The 19,698-nt window shown below is 39.2% G+C and overlaps 1 protein-coding gene across 1 annotated transcript; it reads left to right on the plus strand.

Annotated features, from left to right (window-relative positions):
• The first annotated feature begins 1,622 nt into the window (after positions 1-1,622).
• LOC106423455 (probable receptor-like protein kinase At4g10390) lies at positions 1,623-5,386 on the plus strand. Its single transcript, XM_013864238.3, has 3 exons — positions 1,623-1,843; positions 4,351-4,388; positions 4,495-5,386. The coding sequence occupies exons 1-3, from the start codon at positions 1,623-1,625 to the stop codon at positions 5,202-5,204; spliced, it is 969 nt and encodes a 322-aa protein (XP_013719692.2). The 3' UTR covers positions 5,205-5,386.
• Positions 5,387-19,698: the final 14,312 nt, after the last annotated feature.

Here is a 19,698-nt window from a genome sequence, read left to right on the forward strand (position 1 = left end):
GGATTGCTCCTGTCTGAGAAGTCAAAGAACTGATGGTGATGTCCCATGGGAAATAGATGTCATCACATCTCTCCTATCAAGTCTGTCTTCTGATGCTCACAGTGTCCCGTAGATCTGTTCTACCATCAATCTCTACTATGGTGTAAGAATCTGGTTTAGAATTCGTCGGATTTGATGGTGATGGGTCATCGTCGATTGACGGCGAGATGTTTATGTCAATCGATGCTGGTGTAGTGGCTTCGGCCGCACGATGTGTCTGCATTCTGGCTATGTCTTGCCTCATCTCTTGCATGCATGTAGTCAACCAACTAATGATATCATTCAATGGGTAGTAGAAACCATCAAGCTTCATCTGGAAGTCATCTTCGTTCTTTCCGTGAGCTCCACAGATTCCATAAAGCATTTCATCTATCTCATCCTTGGTGTAGATTTCTGGTACTAGCTTGGTCTGTGTGAATGACCTTGCATGTTCTAGAAGACATATGTAGTTGTGCTCATCCATTGAGGCTCTTTCCTGAAGATTTATGATATCATCCTTGGATACATGGATGATGTGTCCATCTACACCTTGTGCGCGTACATGCTCATATCTGTAGACTCCACACTCATCCTTCTATTCTCAGTGAAATATCCTTATTTCATCATGGTCGTAGGCTATTTTTCCAAACTTATGACATATGTCGATCGATGGTGAGACTCTCATGTCGATTGTTGTCGATACTTTGGCTTGAAACGATCATCTACTCCACCAGCTGTGTCATATTACCCGTTTCTAAATCTCTGCTGGTACTCTAGAGTGTTGCGTTGTTGCATGAAGAGATATTCTGCTCCATTAGCCATCTGAAGGATGTCTGCAATGTCCTCTATGGATATTTGTAGCAGTCATTCATCCATTGCTCTTGCATAGCCTTCTTGGTCCCTGAAAATACCAAACTCATTCTGTGTTAGATAGTTATTATGGGAAACGAAATTCACACCGTAGATTTTTGTTTGATGAATAAAGTCGGGAAAACCCTAATTTCCAAACGTCTCGGATCTCTGCGAAAACCACACAAAACGAAAAGGAGATAGACCAAAATATCGACGTAAACATATATGAAAGTGTTTTATTGATTTCAAAGAATAAAGTTACAAGATATCACCCAAAATCTTATTAGCCAAAAAAAATCGACAAAGAGAATTGTAGAATCGAAGTACGCCCCAAATGTTTGGAGTCGAAATCACCCTCATCTAAACGTCCTAGGTCCTAGCTAACATGGGTTCTCTAGGTTTATTTCTTTTCTCTTTTTTTTTGGCGCCTCCTGCTTCGGCTCTCCCTATATATGCTTCCAAAGCCGGTTCATCTCGCTTTTGGGCCTAATTCTCGGCCCCTTTTGACGAGAGTATACCTTCGGATCTTTGAAATCACCTTCGGGGACTTATCGTTCATCTTTCCTCATGGGCTAAGAACAAATCCTTGGCAGGCCTGTTCTTATCCGGATAGTTTTTGGGCCGTTTGGGTCACTCGTACAGCTAAGACGACTATCATCCGGTCTGGTCGTTCCCGTTGTTCGTAACCGGTTAGAACCGGTTCCTGGATGGTCCTTTATCGTTGAACTTATCCGTAAATTCGATTGGATTCGATGCTAGGAGAGTCGGAAGAGAATGGACCAGAAGTGATACGGCGAGCCGGGCTCACGCCAAGCTGGTCGCCGCGGGGCGACCTGGGAATGCATGAGCCGATCGCCGGGGGCGACCTGTCCTTGCGTCGTGCTGGTCGCCAGGGGCGACCTGTCCTCGCGTCGTGCCGGTCGCCGGGGTCGACCTGTCCTCACGCGCTGGTCGCCGGGGGAGACCCGAGAAGGCATGAGCCGGTCGCCGGGGGCGACCTGTCCTCACGTCATGCCGGTCGCCGGGGGCGACCAGAGTTTACTCGGGAAAACTGTTTGCGATGTTTCTGGCCGCGAATTGCCTTTGGCGGCTTTCTTTTTATAAAGATTTATTTTTCCCGAACTTTAGTTGTTTCAAACGAAGATCCGGGACGTTGTTTTCGAGATTACTGTTTTTGACCCCAACAATTAGCCCTCCAGCCTGCAAGTTTCGGATACGATCCTTGCGGGCGAGTTATTTTACTTTTTGTTAATCGGAATCTACGGTTAGGAATTTGTTTTCCTTTTTCTCTCGAGAAAACCTTTTTCTAAGATTATTTTATTGCGGAAAGTCACCTTGCCTATTTCTATAAGCAGCAAGCCTTCATTCTCCATTCTCTCCACACTTCTCCATCTTTCAAAATTCTCTCTTCCCTCTCTCCTCGAATCTTCTTATCAAGATGTCTTCTTCCCAAAGTGACAAGATTAAAAAAAATCGTCCGTGTAAAATTTTGTTACACAAATATGCAACTAATCATAAAATCATATAAGTTGAAACCTCATTTAATAAATGAGGATATTAAAAGTATACTATATATCTATATTAATATCATATATGATATATAAGATTGATTGTTTTGATTTATTTACCCTAAAATAATTGCGAATAAACAAGAGCGGTCGTTTGATTTATATGAGAACACCCATTTATTACATAATAGAAATGATTTCTTAGTTATTTAATATATAATTATTATTTTCTTATTTCATAATATGTAGAAAAACATAAAATAAGTAATAGATATAAAATATTTATTCTGCTCAATGCGCATATCTTAACCTAAGTATGTATCTCTTTAATAATTTCAAATCTTAAACATTTTCTAAATCTCAGGCCAAAACAAAATAATAAAATGAAAATAATCTCAAAAATCATTATTTATATCGAACTATAACCAAAATAAAAAAGCGGCACAAAAAAGAAAAAAATATTGAAGATAGATAGGATTGGCACTTGAACGTAAACTTTTCATAACCATAATTAACTTATAAATTGTTTTTTTTTTGAACAACAACTTATAAATTGCTAAATCATGATATAAAACCGAGCTGCCATAGTTTCATTGTAACCAAATAGCAAATCTGAGATTTTTGGCCAAAACGTTAGGTTCTTATGCGATAAGTGATTTTTTGACCTAAAATATTTTTTAAAATGGGATTCAGATCATTAGTAAACAAATTACATAATTAACAAAAAAGTTTTCAAAAAATTGTATAAGGGCCAACAATATTTATTCGATTAAGAATATAAATTTCACTTTTTCATAGGATATTTTTAAAATAATTTTTCTATAAATTCATCATTCGCTATGCGCATGTCTTGTCCTAGTATACAATATATCCAAAGGGAAGTACCCATTGAAGATTATTGAAATTGGTTTCATATCTGAACGAAGGTGACGCGATCACCTTTTATATTTAACTATTTTCAACTATTTCCCCCTATTAACAAATTTACAAAAATGCCAAAAAATGTGAGAAATGTGGTGTATAGTAGGCCTGAGATGGATCGGGTATCCGGACTATTTTAAAATATCCAGATCCGGATCATTATCCAGCGGATCTAAAATTTTAATATCCTTATTCGGATCCGGGATTCTCGGATATCTTGGTGTCGGATATCCTTTTAAAAATTGTAATATCTGGCGAATATCCGGATCCGGATTTGGAGTCTTAAAATAAATAAAAAGATATTAATATATATATAAAAGGGCAAATCTCCAAAATAGCACCTTTCTAAGTTTATATCACAAAATAGCACTCTAAAACTAAAATGACCAAAATAGCATTTTATCTTTTGAAAAATTTAAGTTTTTTTTTTTATTTTTTAAAATTTGAAATCTTATCCCCAAAACCTCACTTCTCAACTCTAAACCCTAAAACCTAAACTCTAAACCCTAAACCTTAAATTCTAAACCCTAAATCTCACCCCTTGAGTGCTATTTTTGTGACTTTTGGTCTTGAGTGCTAGTTTGGGAACAAAAACTTGATTTAGTGCTATTTTGGTCTTTTTCTCTATATAAAATATAAACATTAATTTAAAAATAAAAAAAACATATATAATGTTTTTAATTATTTCTATGTATAATTTAACAAAATTTACATAAAATTTATATATACTATTTTAAAAATGAAAATATATTAAATAAAATTAATTTTTATATATAGATATTACTATTTTTGAGATATTTATTAATAAAGCTTACAAATTTACCAAAATGCCAAAAATGTGAGAAATGCGGTGTATAGAGCGAAAACCAAAAGCAAAGAAAAAGAATGATTAGAAAAAGTTAAAAAGGAAGAGTAGTAGTAGTTAGAACGTCAGAACTCAGAGCGTCGCTTCAGAGGAAGCTTTCAACATTCTTCAAAAATGGCAGATTTAAAAATCGGTCAAACTTTGCCTTCCGATCCAAAGTCTTCTTCTTTATTACAAATCTAACAGACCCATCGTCAAGCTTCTCGGCTATTTCGACGATTCAGGTACCGCTTCTGAAACCAGTTTGTGGTTTGATCAAGACCACAAGTGATTAAGCCTGTCTTAGAATCTTTTGCATATGAATTGATGTTCTTCTTTTTCGTATATCAGAGGAAAATGGGGCTCTTCTTCTCGAATATCTTCCTCAAGGAAACCTACAGGAGAATCTACATAGCAACAGCAAACAAGTCTTGCCATGGAGGAACCGCGTCGCCATTGCGTTTCAGCTAGTTCAAGCCATTGAACACATTCACGAGAAATGTATCCCTCAGATCGTGCACGGGGACATCAAATCTTCCAACGTACTTCTAGACAAAAACTTCAACTCTAAGCTCTGTGATTTCGGGTCAGCTAAAGTCGGGTTCTCTTCAATGGTTCAGCCTTCTGCGATCTCACCAAGATCCAGACATGTTACGATGGTGGGATCTCCGGGCTACACAGACCCTCACTACTTAAGAACCGGGGTTGCTTCTAAGAAGATGGATATGTATGGGTTTGGAGTTGTAGTTCTTGAGTTGATTTCCGGAAAAGAAGCGCTTTCTGCTGGCAATGGCGAGATGCTGGTTCATGTAGCGGCTCCACTTATGCATGAGATTCTGGATTCAAGTATAGACATTACAGAAGACAGTGTGAGAGGGTTTTTGGATCCGAGGATGTTAAGAGATAGCATTGATATCGATGAAGTGAAGACAATGCTTGGTGTGGCTGCGCTCTGTATCAGCAGCCCACCATCTCTAAGACCTTCAGCTTCTCAAGTGACGGAAACTCTCATACAGAAGATCCCATCTTTGAGTTTCCTTGGTTCTGGTAAAAGAGTGTAATTTGAAGGCATCCAATGATTTGGATGGCGTTTAAATTTTTGTTTGAATAGGGCTGTGTGAAACTATGTAAATAACTAAATACTCTTTGTTTTCTGATGTGAATAGGATGGATTCGAACTTGTATTGAGGGGTGTCAATAGCTGAATTTTACCATAAACGCCAAACACTTCTTGCAACTTTTACATACAAAAACTAATTATACAAATTTAAAGGGAGTCTATCCTTAATGGATCAGCCTCTGGGTCTTCTTTGTGATTGCTGTCTGAAAATCAGAGAAAGAGATATTGTTTTCATGTCAATGTGATTGTGGTATATGGAAATATGTTTAAGAGAAATTGAATTTGGTATCTATGTCACCAAAAGTGCATAGTTTAAAACTCTAAAGTTAAACATACTTGACCTGGAATAATAGAAGGATGGATGACCTATCAGAAATTATTTGCGATAATGTGCGAACGAGGTCAAAACTAGAAATGACAAATGTTGAGATCATTAAATATAGTTAATAGACAAGTCCAAACATTGCGAACGCTGATGGACTTGTTAACTAAGTAGTTAAGCTTTACATTATCATGCATGCAACTCATTAGGCAATTGTAGAATTATAATTCCAAGTTTCCTGAATAAAAACCCTAAGTCTAACAATTTCCTTTTTAAGTACCAAAACCTCAATCAATCTATTGAACAAACACTTGTACAATATAAAACTGCAATTTACATTTAAATCTCTGAAACCATCTAGCTTAACAAATCATATTAGATTTCTTAGGTTTTCTAGCTCCCTGTGAATTCGATCCCTAAGTACTACAACTCGACCTCTTATTTGAGAGAGTAAAAATCACTCCTTAGGATAATTTGAGTGGTATCAAATTTGGCGCCATTGCCAGGGAGCTTTGATCGCCTATTCGATCTAATTTTTGTTAAGTTTCTGAAACAATTTTTTTTTCTTTTGGATTTTCAGGTACATGCCCAGCAGTACTAGAAGCAACAAGGAAACCCAACTACTATTCTCACCAGATCCTGCAAGTTTAGAGCGTTCAATCCGCAAAGAAGTGCTCTCCTCATCGATCGACAACAACACCGGTTCGTCACTCGATTTCGTTCAACCACCGTCAACCCATACACTAGTCCCGTTGACCAATACTCGTTCACCACCGTCGACCGAAGACACTCATCTTCCATCGACCGACATCATCCATCCGACATCGATCGATACTCTATCCCAGACATCGATCGATACTGAGCCACGCGACATGGTTGCCACACTGATACTTGTTCGAGATGATAATGGTGACCTGCATGACCAAGATGGTCATCTGCGTAATGCAGTAGGTCAGAGAATAGATGCTCATGGGGCTGCAATCCCTGAGTCTGATGCTAATGCTACAAGAACTACTTTACCTGTAGATGAGACTGCGACCCAACACGTTGGCTGACTACAACCGTCCAGATCAGTTCTAGACCAACAGATCAGCCATTCGTCCTCCCACTATTCAGAGGGATTTTGAGTTGAAGGCACAATACTACACACTCGTGGGACAAATACCCTACCATGGATTGTCTCACGAGCATCCTATGGACCATCTGGAGAGGTTCGAGGATCTGATATCTGCTATAAAATTCAAAGGAGTCCTTGAGGATTATCTCCTATGGCTCTTCAAGTTCTCTCTTGCTGGAGAAGCTTCGCATTGGCTTAAGCAACTACCACCAGGATCTCTCACATCCTGGAACGGCATCAAGAATGCATTCTTATGCAATTTCTTTGATGAAGCACGTGTTGAAGACTTGAGGAGCAAGATTGTTACATTCACTCAGGAGCCTGCATAATCATTCAAAGGTTCTTGGATTAGATTCAAGTCTTATCAGAGAGACTGTCCACACCATGGATTCAACGAAGTACATCTGCTCAGTACTTTCTACAGAGGCATCGCGGTGCAATACTAGATGGCTCTTGATGCTTCCAGCAATGGGAACTTCAACACCAGGAATCCAGGAGAGGCAATGAAGGTCATTGAAAACCTAGCATCTAGCAACATCACCAAGAACACTGATTTTGAGAGGAAGAAGTCTGCCACCATCATTGGGAATGATCAGATGGATGAGGTGAAGGCAAAGCTGGACAGTGTTCACAAGCTTCTCAGAAAGCATGTCTACTTGGTAAAGCAGAGGAAGAAGAAGAGGTGAACTACATTGGTGGAACTGGATATCCAAGGTTCTAGGAACCAGGGTGGAAACATAAACTCCTATGGAAATAGGGATAATTTCAACCAGAGTTCGCAGTATCAGAAACCCTACAACAACAAGAATTATGGAAGTTTCTACTACCAGAAGCCACCGCCACCTACTCAAGAGAGAAAGATTGAAGAGATGCTTAATAGGGTTCTTGAGGCACATCAGCGAATGACAGTGGACTTCGATGGGAAGATTGATTCTTTCTACACCACCATGAACACAAAGTTTGAGACTTTGAGCACTCATGTGAAGAAGCTGGAGACGCAGGTTGTGCATACAGGAGATGCTGTCAAGAGGCAGGAAGCCTCGAATGATGTAATGAAATACCACGTGAATGCTATCATTGAGGATGATTTTTGGCAAGTGGTGAAGGAAGAGAAGCTGCAGGAAGGAGATTTCGAAGTGGAAAGTCTAATGAGTTTCGGTGGATTGCATTGGTGTCGATCGACGCCAGACTTTGAACATCGATCGACGTCGTGCAGTCCGAATCGATCGATAAGATCTCCAGAGCATCGACCGATGACTCACCAACGGAGTCATCCGCATCGTGCAATGCCATGAGGATCCTGACTCACGAGGAGTTCGCAGCAAAACACCCACATCTGCCCAGCCCTGATAACGTAAGAATCGCTTGACAAGCTGATACCTCCATCGGTCGACATGGAGAATCTATTATCGCTCGACAAACAGAAGCCGCCATCGATCGACAACCTCCAGCGCCTATCGATCGACGAGCACCTATTACCTACCGAATGCAGATGCCATAGATAGATGTGGCACGTCTTAATGCACTCAGGACCAAACCCAAACCTTCAGAAAACCCACCAGAGACCGTCATGACACCTTTAGATGATGGAGAAGATCATATGGAAGAGGATAGGGTTCCTACTGGAAGAACCCTAAGGAGAAGAAAGGATAAAGTGGCGAAACATATGAAGAGGGGGGCTAATGAAAAAGAAAAAGAAAATTTCCTAAAAAGAGTCTTCAGGATTCCTCTAGATAAGCCATCCGAAGATGCCTATTATTACCCACAGATTGTGGATGTAAAATAGAGAGAAAGAAGAAGACATCAAGAGAATGTTATGTGAAGCTAGAGAAAAGATGAGGATGAGGATTACATTGAAGAAGAAGAGTGATCTTGGGAAATTTGCAATACCATGCACGGTGAAGGGTATTGAATTTTCACATGCCATGTGCTACATAGGACCATCAGTCTGCATCCTACCTAGGGTTATGGCAGACCATCTGGCTCTGCAGGTAGAGCCTTCGCAGGAATTGTTCACTTTTGTGGATTGTTCCCAGAAGAACTCAAGAGGAATTGTAAGACACCTAGAGGTGTAGATTGGTAATGTCCTAGTTCCAGTTGATTTTCATGTCTTGGACATCAAGGTAAACTGAAATTCTTCTCTACTACTTGAGAGAGCTGATACCACTCAAATTACCCTAAGGAGTGTTACTCTCATCAAAAGAGTCTCAGATGTAGTACTTAGGGATCGAATCCACAAGGAGCTAGGGAATAATTAAATCTAGTGTTTATTAATTCTAAGAGTTGTAAATGTTTAAATGAAATAGCAATAGTAACAAGCGAAGTAAATAGTAAATGTAACTTGATTGGAAATGATATTAGATGCAGGGCCACTATTCAGGTGTTGGAGATTATAATACCTATAGATGCCTATTTGTTGCATGCATGATATGTTAGAGCTCAACCCCTTAACTCAGTGATCCGTTGTCGCATGACCTGGTGCCAGCCTAAGTTGTCATAGGGGATGTACGTTCACAAGGTCAGCATTGACAACGTTCAAGATAGGCTACAGAACATCTCCAATATACTTGAGAAGATGGATGACAAAATGGAAAAGAAATGATGAGGCCACAAGAAGTTTCATTGCATCTTGGTTCAGAATGTACATAGATGATGTGGATGCTTGTTTTCCAACAAGCAGCTGCTTCTCCACCCAATAGCCAATCACTACCACAGTCAAGCTAAATGACTATAACCAAGCACTGTGTGGGAGGCAACCCACTATTAGGTATTTTATTTTGGTTTTATTAGCTAGCATTTATTTACTTTCGTTTTATTTCTTTCAGATTTAGGAGAACCAAGTAGGAGGACCTGAATATCGACCGCCGATGGGACGTCGACATCGCTCGACATAGACAACCACACGACGATCGATGTAATATTTACCCACCGATCGATATCTAATCCGGTCAGATGTATCTTCCTTACTTATTACATTTTGTACATCATGAACTATTCCATCATAACTCCGGCTGAGTTACACTGGGACAGTGTAATTTAAGTCTAGGGAGAGATTTACTGATATAATTTATTTTATTCTTATATAAAAGAAATTTTAATAAATTATGCTAAGCTATTGAAAATAAGGACTATATCTTATATTGATTTAAGCTTGAATATCTAACCAATTTTTAGCACCATTTTAGATTTATTGATTGCAGATAGCACTATAGATGCTAAAGCAGATCAACGTATCAACTGCACACTTGCCTTGACTGTATGAAGTAACCAAAGCTGATTTCCAACACTAAACCTGACATAACCGCTTGTCTTGGGGCTTGGTATATATGGATCGGATTCTTCAGAAAAGTCTGGAAGGTAACGCCTTGTGTAGATTATTTATCACATTTTCTCTCTCTAAAGTTCGACCCTAGAATAGTTAGTGAGTTATAAATAAATAAAAATAAATAAATAAAAAATAAGATCTATTGTTTACTTAGGATGAGTCTGAACAAGACTTGATGGCTAAAACCATTAAGGATTGATTCATAAAGACTCCAATAAAAGAGTTCGAAACGGGACTTGGAGGCGGCAATCTTCAAGACTCGCTTTCGCAAAGAACTCTTGGATATAAGTCAAAAAGAAGTGAACAGAGCTTGGTGGAAACCACCATTAAGTTTTGATTCATGGAAGCCTGTCAGATCTTGGTCACTGATCCTGCAATGGAAGCAGACTTTGACTCAAGAGAGAAAATTAGAGAGAGAAAAACTAGGAACTAAATTTTACCTGCAGCTCCAGATACTTGTCTAAAATCCTTGCATCCTATGATCGATACTCCCAAGGTAAAGCATTCACTTTATATTTATGCTAAGAAATGAAATCAGTAGAGGGGATGTCAGACGTGAATTGATGAGTTGTGTTAGAGATGGTTGCTAAGCTAGGATATTGCATAGTGTGCTTCTGTGATTAGAACTTTTTAAATGTGGTTGCAAAATTGTTGAGGAAAAGATTTATGTGCTTTAAAATCTTAAGTCCCTAATATTTTCAAACCTCTTTCAGAGAGATTGTCTTTATGTTTTGCTTGAGGACAAACAAAAAGGTAAGTCTAGGGGAGTTGATATACCTTGGATTTGACCCGTTTTCATCCATGGTATATAAGTGTTTTACTATATATATATCTACGTTTTCTACTCTTCTAGGTATGTTTTCAGGTTCAGGTGCATTTCGGGTAAAGCTATGACTTTGGAGCATTTTGGAGCTTAAAGGACGTTTCACCCGAGCTGACCATGTAGAGGTCGACGAGAGGAAGAACAATCGATCGATGCGCATCCAGTGCTGACGATCGATACCAGGAGATGCCTCGACAGATGAAGATTAATATCGCTCGATGTACACAAGTACCATCGATCGATGTCGAGACATCAGACACGCGACATTTTGGATCAAGCGGACTTAAAACCCAAGGCCAAGCCAAATTACGAAAATGCCCTGACGAGTTTTTAACCTAGTAGATTATATACTGCCTAAGTGTTTTGACGGCAGAAGAGCTTTTTAGTTACAGTTTTACTTTGAGAGAGAAGAGAGAGTTTTGGAGAGAAGATCACTTGTGATTGGAACTCCTTGTTTCTATTTCTTTTCATCTATTCTATGAATTCTCATTTCATTGTTATGAATTGCCCCAAACTATAGGTTTGTGGGATTAGCCCTAAACTATAGATATGCCTTGTTGTGATATTCATGATGGATTTGTATTCATTGCTTTTTTAGCCTAGCTAACTAGAACTTGATCATAGGATTGCATACTCAAGCACCCTTGTTATCCCATCTTGACATCTATCTATCATATTAGGACTGTTAGAGAGGGTTAACCGCCAATTTAGTATCTTAATAGGGCATATCATACTCGCGCATAGGCCTGGCTAGAACCCATCGATCGATGTCCTCAACTGACTATCGGTCGACGTAGGCAAAGGTGTATCGGTCGATGTCCCAATAGGACCATCGATCCACACTCTTTCGTTGTCAACATACTAACCGTTGAGACACGAGATCTAGCCTGTTAACCAGTGAAACATGCGACAGCTGATCACTGAGTTATGCGATTGAGCTCTAACATATCATGCATGCAACAAATAGGCATCTATAGGTATTATAATCTCCAACACCTGAATAGTGGCCATGCATCTAATATCATTTCCAACCAAGTTACATTTACTATATACTTCGCTTGTTACTATTGCTATTTCATTTAAACATTTACAACTCTTAGAATTAATAAACACTAGATTTAATTGTGCCCTAACTCCTTGTGGATTCGATCCCTAAGTACTACATCTGAACCTCTTTTGATGAGAGTAACACTCCTTAGGGTAATCTGAGTGGTATCACTATGCAAGGGGAATTGGTGGAGATTCAGAGCTACATTGCCCGTCGGCCAGAAGCATCGTCATCCATCGACAGACACAACAACAAATCGACCAACATTCATCATCGAACATCGGTTGACAACACTACAAACCGAGGCCGGCTAGTACCAAAGATGACATCAGACAAGTCCGACACACATTACCATGGAGAGGAGATGTCAGCAGACATTTACGCCACACTTATAAGAAATCAGTTCAACCTTGAGAGTCTTGAAGAAAGATTGCAGAGGATGGAAAACACAACTGCAAAATGAAAGAAAAATGGCGTAGAGAGGATGACGCTATGAGAGACTTCACTGGTACATGGTTCAACAAGAGGAAAGAAGAGATGGATACTTGTTTTCCAACAAGTTCCAGCATTCAACACTACTAGACCAATCACCTCCAATGTCAAGCTAAATGACTATAACAAAGCGCTGAGTGGGAGGCAACCCACTATTAGGTAATATTTATTTAGTTTTTATTGATATACTATTTATTTTGGTTTTTAATTATTGAAGGTTAAAAAGAAAAAAAAAAGAGAGATCCAAGTAGACGATTGCCGTGAATATCGACCGACGAGAAGCTGTCGACATCGATTGACATTGTCTAACCTACCGCGACCGATATCAACATCCCTACATCATTCGACATCCATTCTGATCTGGTATATCGTTCTAACTTGTTACATTGAGTCCTTATGATTTAGATATCACCATAACTCCGACTGAATTTACACTGGGGATAGTGTAGTTTAAGTCTGGGGGAGGTTTACTGATAGTAATTTATTTATGAGTTTTATTTAAAAAAAATTCAAAAAGTTTTATTGAGTCAAGAAGGGGATAATGAACTTATAGATTTTGCTTGTTATCTAACCACTCTTTAGCACCATTCTAGACTTACGGATTGAAGATAGTACTAAAGATACTAAAGTGGATCAACCTATCAACTATTCACACTTGCTAAGATTGTTTGAAGGAACCAAAGCTGACTCCCAACACTATACTTGACACAACTACTTGTCTTGGGGCTTGGTATGCATGAGATCGGATTCTTCAAACAAGTCTGGAAGGTAAAGCCTTATTGTGTAGATACAATAATCACCCTTTGTCTCTCTATTTTTGAAATTATAGATAGATAGAAAAAAAATTATTATTATATCTATTAGAGATTTATTAAGAAGGAATTCAAATATGACTTGATGGCTACAACCATTAACGCTTGCTTCATAAGAATTCTATAGGGAAAGGATTAGAACAAGACTTGGTGGTTACAACCATTAAGGCTTGCTTCACAAATAATCCTACGATATAGGTCAAAAAGAAGTGAACATGACTTGGTGGCAACCACCATTAAGGCTTGATTCATGGAAGCCTGTTCAATTTTGGTCAATGATCTTGCTAAATAAGCAGATTTTGACTAAGAGAGAAAATTAGTAGAGAGAGAAGATATGAACTAATGTTTACCTGCAGGTCAAGATACTTGTTTGAAAGTCCTTGCATCCTATGATCGATACCCCCAAGGTAAAACCTACACTTTTATTTATGCAAAAAAATAAGGTTGGTAGAGAGGAATGTCAGACAAGATTTGCTAAGTTGTTGGCTAGATGAATTTGGTTGCTAAGCTAGGATATGGTAAAATGTGCTTTTATGATTAAGACCTTTTATATGTGGATTGCAATATTGTAGAGGTTATGATTCTAAGTTTTAAATCATGTGAGTCTCTGCTGTTTTAAAACTTCTTTCCGAGAGACTGCCTGTTTGTTTTGCTTAAGGACAAGCAAAAAGGTAAGTCTGAGGGAGTGGATAGACCATGGATTTGACCAATTTTCATCCATGGTTTATAGGTGTTTTTACTAATAATTATTATATTATACAGTCTATTTATTATATTTATAAGATCAGGAGTGATTTGGAGATAATTGATGATTTTGGAGCATTTTGGAGATATTTGGAGTAAGCACCCGAGAAGACCATCAACCTCGACCATCGGTCGATATTGGAGAGGAATAATCGATCGATGTTCATATCTTGACATCGATCGACAGTGAAGGCGCATAAACCCCATTTGGTCACAACCATCTTTAAGCCCAAGTCTTCACCAATTTACAAGATTACCCCTAACGAGTTTTAACCTAATTATATAAGCTTTACTACCATGTTAGAGGCAAAATGTGATTTTCTTGTTTTGTTATTTTCACAGCAATGTTTTCTAGGATTTTGGTAGAATGGAGAGAAGATCCAAAGTTATAATTTGTGATTGGAACTTCATTATTATCTATTTACTATTCTAATAAAGTTTTCTTATCTAATTGATGTTATGAATCGCTTAGCCATGTCTGAGTAGTTTCATTGTTAGATTTTAAGGTTTAAATAGGTTAGGAGAGATTAACCCCAACTATAGATTGCTGAGTTGTGGTAATTGTCATTAGGATTGTTCATTAATACATGTCTTTAGATTAGCTACCTAGAACATGCGCTAGGATTGATAGATAAAAGCGAGAGCTTCATTCTCATCCTGAAAACATTTTAACTGAGCTAATTTTCTTGCTATGAGTAAGGCGAGAGTTGATCTAGTGAGCTTAGTAAGCATTCATTCAACCCGCACATAAAGCTTAACTAGAAGCGCGTCGATCGATATCATCATTGAATAATTGATTGACGGAGCGAAAGATGTATCGATCGATATCCCTATAGGATTACCGATCGATACTTTTTATTGGTCGACATACGATAGTTGAGATCATTAGATCTAGTTAATAGACAAGTCCAAACATTACGAACGCTGTTGGACTTGTTAACTAAGTAGTTGAGCTTTACATTATCATGCATGCAACTCATTAGGCATCTGTAGGATTATAATCCCAAATATCTTGAATAAAAATCCTAAATCTAACTATTTCCTTTTTAAGCACCAAAACCTCAATCAATCTATTGAAGAAACACTTGTTCAATATAAAACTGCAATTTACATTTAAATCTATGAAACCATCTAGCTTAACAAATCATATTAGATTTCTTAGGTTCCATAGCTCCATGTGAATTCGATCTCTAAGTACTACAACTCGACCTCTTATTTGAGAGAGTATAAATCACTCCTTACGATAATTTGAGTGGTATCAATCGCCGATCGACACTTCCATCAGAACATCGATCGGCATTCTTCCACAAGACATGGTTGCGACTTTAATCCTATAGCGGGATGAGAATGAAGACTTGCATGACCAGGAAGGTTATCTGCGTAATGCAGCAGGCCAGAGGTTAGATGATCATAGGGCTGTAATTCCTGATCAAGATGCTAAAGCCCATGCAGTTGCTCAAGCTGTAGATGAGGCTGCTCGACCTAGATCAGTACTACGCCAACAGATCTGCTATTCGTCATCCTGCTATTCATAGGAACAATTTCGAGCTGAAATGTCAATACTTTACACTCGTGGCGCAGACACCATCATGTGTTCTATCACACGAGCATCCTATAGACCATCTGCAGCGGTTCGAGGATCTGGTTTCTGCCGTTAAAGCCAATGGAGTCTCTGAGGACTATCTTTTATGCAAACTCTTCATGTACTCACTGGCTGGAGAAGCTTCGCGTTGGCTTAAGCAGTTACCACCAGGATCTCTCACATCCTAAGCTGAAATCAAGAATGCGTTCGTGCGCAATTTCTTTGATGAGTCACGAGCAGAGGACTTAAGAAGAAAGATTGCTATATTCACTCATGAGCCTACAAAGTCATTTAGAAGCTCTTGGATGAGATTCAAGTCCTATCAAAGAGACTGTCCACACCATCGATTCAATAAAGTGCAGCTGCTCAGCATGTTCTTCAGAGACCGCTAGCAAAGGGAACTTCAACACTAGGAATCCAGAAAAGGCTGTGAGGCTAATTGAGAACTTGGCGTCTAGTAAGAGCACCAAGAATACTGATTTTGAGAGGAGAAAATTGGCCACCCTAGGAAAAGAGGAGTTGGACGATGTTAAGGCTAAGCTGGACAATGTTCACAAGCTTCTCAAGAAGCACGTTAGCTTTGCAAAGGATATAGAAGCTGTAGATGTCAACAGTGATGGAGATTTGGAAGAGGATGTGAATTTCATCAGTGGTATTGGTTTTCAGAATCAGAAACCTGGGAATCATAGTGGGAACAGAAATTCCTATGGAAATAGACAGAGGAGTAACTTCAACCAGAGTTCATAGTTTCAGAAACCCTACAACAATAATAACTTCAACAACAACAGCAACATAAACTATGGAAACTCTTCCTATGAGAACGTGCCACCAGAGACTCGAGAAAGCGATAGAAGCAATGATTGATCAAGTTCTTGAGTGTCAGCAGAAGCTTATGGTGAATGTCAATGGGGAGATAGATGATGTCTACACAGAGCTGAATGCAAAGTTTGAAACTTTGAATACACATGTGAAGAAGTTGGAGACACAAGTGGTTCAAACATGAGAAGATGTTAAGAAGAAAGAGACCTTCATCAAGGGTAAAGTAGATGAAGCACTGAAGTACCACGTGAGTGCCATCATATAAGATAATTTATGGCAAGTGGTTAAGGAGGTGAAGCTTCAGGAGAGAAAATTCTAAGTTGAAAGCTCTATGAGCTTCGGCAAGTCACATTGGCGTCGACCAAAGCCATGAGTTGAACATCGATCGATGGACACATACAAACACTGATCGATACCTTCTATTCATCATCGATCGACGGAGTCAGTTGCATCATGCGAGACAGTGAGAATCCTGACCCATGAAGAATTGACAGCTAAGAACCCTCATCCACCCAGACCATTTATTGTAAACATCGATGCGAGTAAGTCACCGATCGACGGAGAGAATCAACCGGCGATTGACAGTCAACTCCAGTTATTGATCGACGAACACCTCTCTGGTACCAAGTGAAACTTTCAAATAATCGTTGTAACACGATTAAATGCACTCAGAAACCCATCTCAACCTTCATAGACATCAATAAAAAACATCAGTGAGCAATCTAAAGATGCACCAGAGCCTATGCAAGTTGATCAGACTACTGTGGGAAGGACCTTGAGGAAGAGGAAAGAAAGGGTTCCTAAGCATCTGAAGAGAGGAGCTAATGATAAGGGGATGGATAGTTTCACAAAGAGGATTCTAAGGATCCCATTGGATAAGCCATTTGAAGAGGTTTACTTTACCCACAGGTTGTGGATGTTCTTCAGAGAGACCAAAGAAACGGAAGAAGACATTAGGAGAATGTTCCACTAGGTCAGAGAAAAGATGAGACAGAGGATTACACTGAAGAGGAAGAGTGATCCTGAAAAGTTTGTGGTACCATGCTTGATAGGAGGCACTGACTACCCTAGTGCGCTCTGCGACACAGAATCTTAGTCAGCATTCTACCTAAGGTGATGGCAGACCATCTAGGTTTGAAGATAGAGCCTTCAGAGGTTTCATTCACTTTTGTGGATTGTTCTCAGAGGAACTCAAGAGGGTTCATCAGAAACCTTGAGGTGCAGATTGGTAATGCAGTAGTTCTAGTAGACTTTCATGTCCTGGACATCAAGCTCAACTGAAATTCTTCTCTATTACTTGGGAGAGGCTTCATGGCTATTATATGAGCAGTATGCAACATGCATACCAACAAGTTGTGCCTGACACTCGTAGACCCTATTGTCTACTATGATCCAGTGAGAGTTGTCAAGCAACAGATGGGCTACATGGAGATTGGAGATGATCTATGATTCATTGCAGTATGCCACTGCGACCATGAAGCTGAACAGGAATCGGAGGTTAAAACATCGATCGACACTCAACCTGACATATCGATCTACGCTCAGCTTGTAGCGACGATCGACAAAGAGTTCGAAGCACCGATCGATAGTGAGCCTGCGAATGAGATAGAAAATTTTCCATAAGGATCTATCAACAGTTTGGAGAATGATTACTACCAACCTAGCTTCACAATTCACACTATTACACCTTCAAAGAGAAAGATCTGCGCAATGGAGCCAGATGAGTATGATGAGGACTACATAGAAGAAGAGATCATTGAATACTGTGGCCTTGCCATGCAAGAAGCAAGAGTTTTCAGGATTTCCCATGAGACTAGAGGGAAAACATTGATCGACGGAAACAACAAGACATTGATCAAAACTCATCACGGAATACAGCCAGACGCTAGAGCAGAAAAGTCAACATCGATCGATAGGAGAGGTAAACCATCGATCGATGGTCACTTCGAGTTTGGACATAGAGCCTATGATTCTAGTAGCAACAAAATATTCATGTGGGAAAGAAAAGATGAGTACGGCGTATACAGAGACGAGCATGAATATGCATGAGCGCCAGATGGCAGAATCATTCATGTGTCTAGGAAAGACATCAGAGACATTCTGGTAAGAGCTACAATGCATGGACAAGCTCAAATCTGTTTACCAGAACATGCAGAGAAGTTCACCCGAACCTTGCCAAAGCTAAGAAGTTACAGCAGAGCAGACATTGATGATATAATACATGAGATCTACAGAGCCCAGGAGATGTCACTGGATGACACCTACAAGAGGCTCGATGATGTCTATTACCCACTCAATGACAGCATTGATAGACTGACTACACGCATGGATGGGCTAAAAGAGGAGATGGACATGATTCGGATGCAGAATGCAGTCGGACCAGAAGCATCGATCGACGGTTACACTCGACCATCGATCGACGATATGCACACATCTTCGCGGGGAAGACTGGTAACAGTGAAGTTGTTAGAGGACAAGCTTGATGAGATTAATTTTTCTCAAAACTCGATGAGAGAAGACTTTTCCCAGAGATTGGAGGATGTCAAAGAGACAATTCACGCTAGACATAGAATGCAGCAAGGCTGTATGGGAAACCTTCAGAACCGGATGCATGTCAATGAGGTTGATAAGGAGATATATACTGAAAAATAAGTGGACCAGAGGAGATGAAGCCATAAGAAGATTCATTGGTACATGGTTTTAGATGAGCAAAGAAGATGTACACACTTGTTTCCCAACAAGTAGTCATCCACCTCCTTACTAGCCAACATACTTCCAGAGTCAAGCTAAATGACTATAACAAAGCGCTGAGTGAGAGGCAAACCCCCTATTAGGTAATTGTTTCTTAGTTTTACTTCAAATTATTACCGATTTTTGCATTTAATCTATTGCAGGTCAAAAAAAAACAAAAAGAGACCCGAGGAGACGATTGCCCAGCCTATCGACTGATGAGACCTAGTCGACATCAATCGACAGTACAACACCAGCACCGATCGACGGACACTTTATTGTGTCGATCGACATCAAACACCAACAGGCAGGTATATTGTTCTACCTTGTTAATTATGCACTTATGATTTATTTTGTCGATTGACATCAAACACCAACGGGCAGATATATCGTTCTACCTTGTTAATTATGCACTTATGATTTATTTCTCACCAACCTTCGACTAGATATACACTAGGAAAAATGTAATTTACGTATGAGGGAAGTTTACTGATATCTAGTTTATTTTATGAGTTTTATAAAATATTTTAAAAAAAGTTTTTATGGAGTCAAGAAAGAGATAATGAACTTTACAATTTCACTTATTATCTAACCACTCTCTAGCATCACTCTTAGATTTAT

Source organism: Brassica napus, chromosome A2 (assembly GCF_020379485.1).
Source record: "Brassica napus cultivar Da-Ae chromosome A2, Da-Ae, whole genome shotgun sequence".
In the NCBI taxonomy this organism is placed as follows: Eukaryota; Viridiplantae; Streptophyta; class Magnoliopsida; order Brassicales; family Brassicaceae; genus Brassica; species Brassica napus.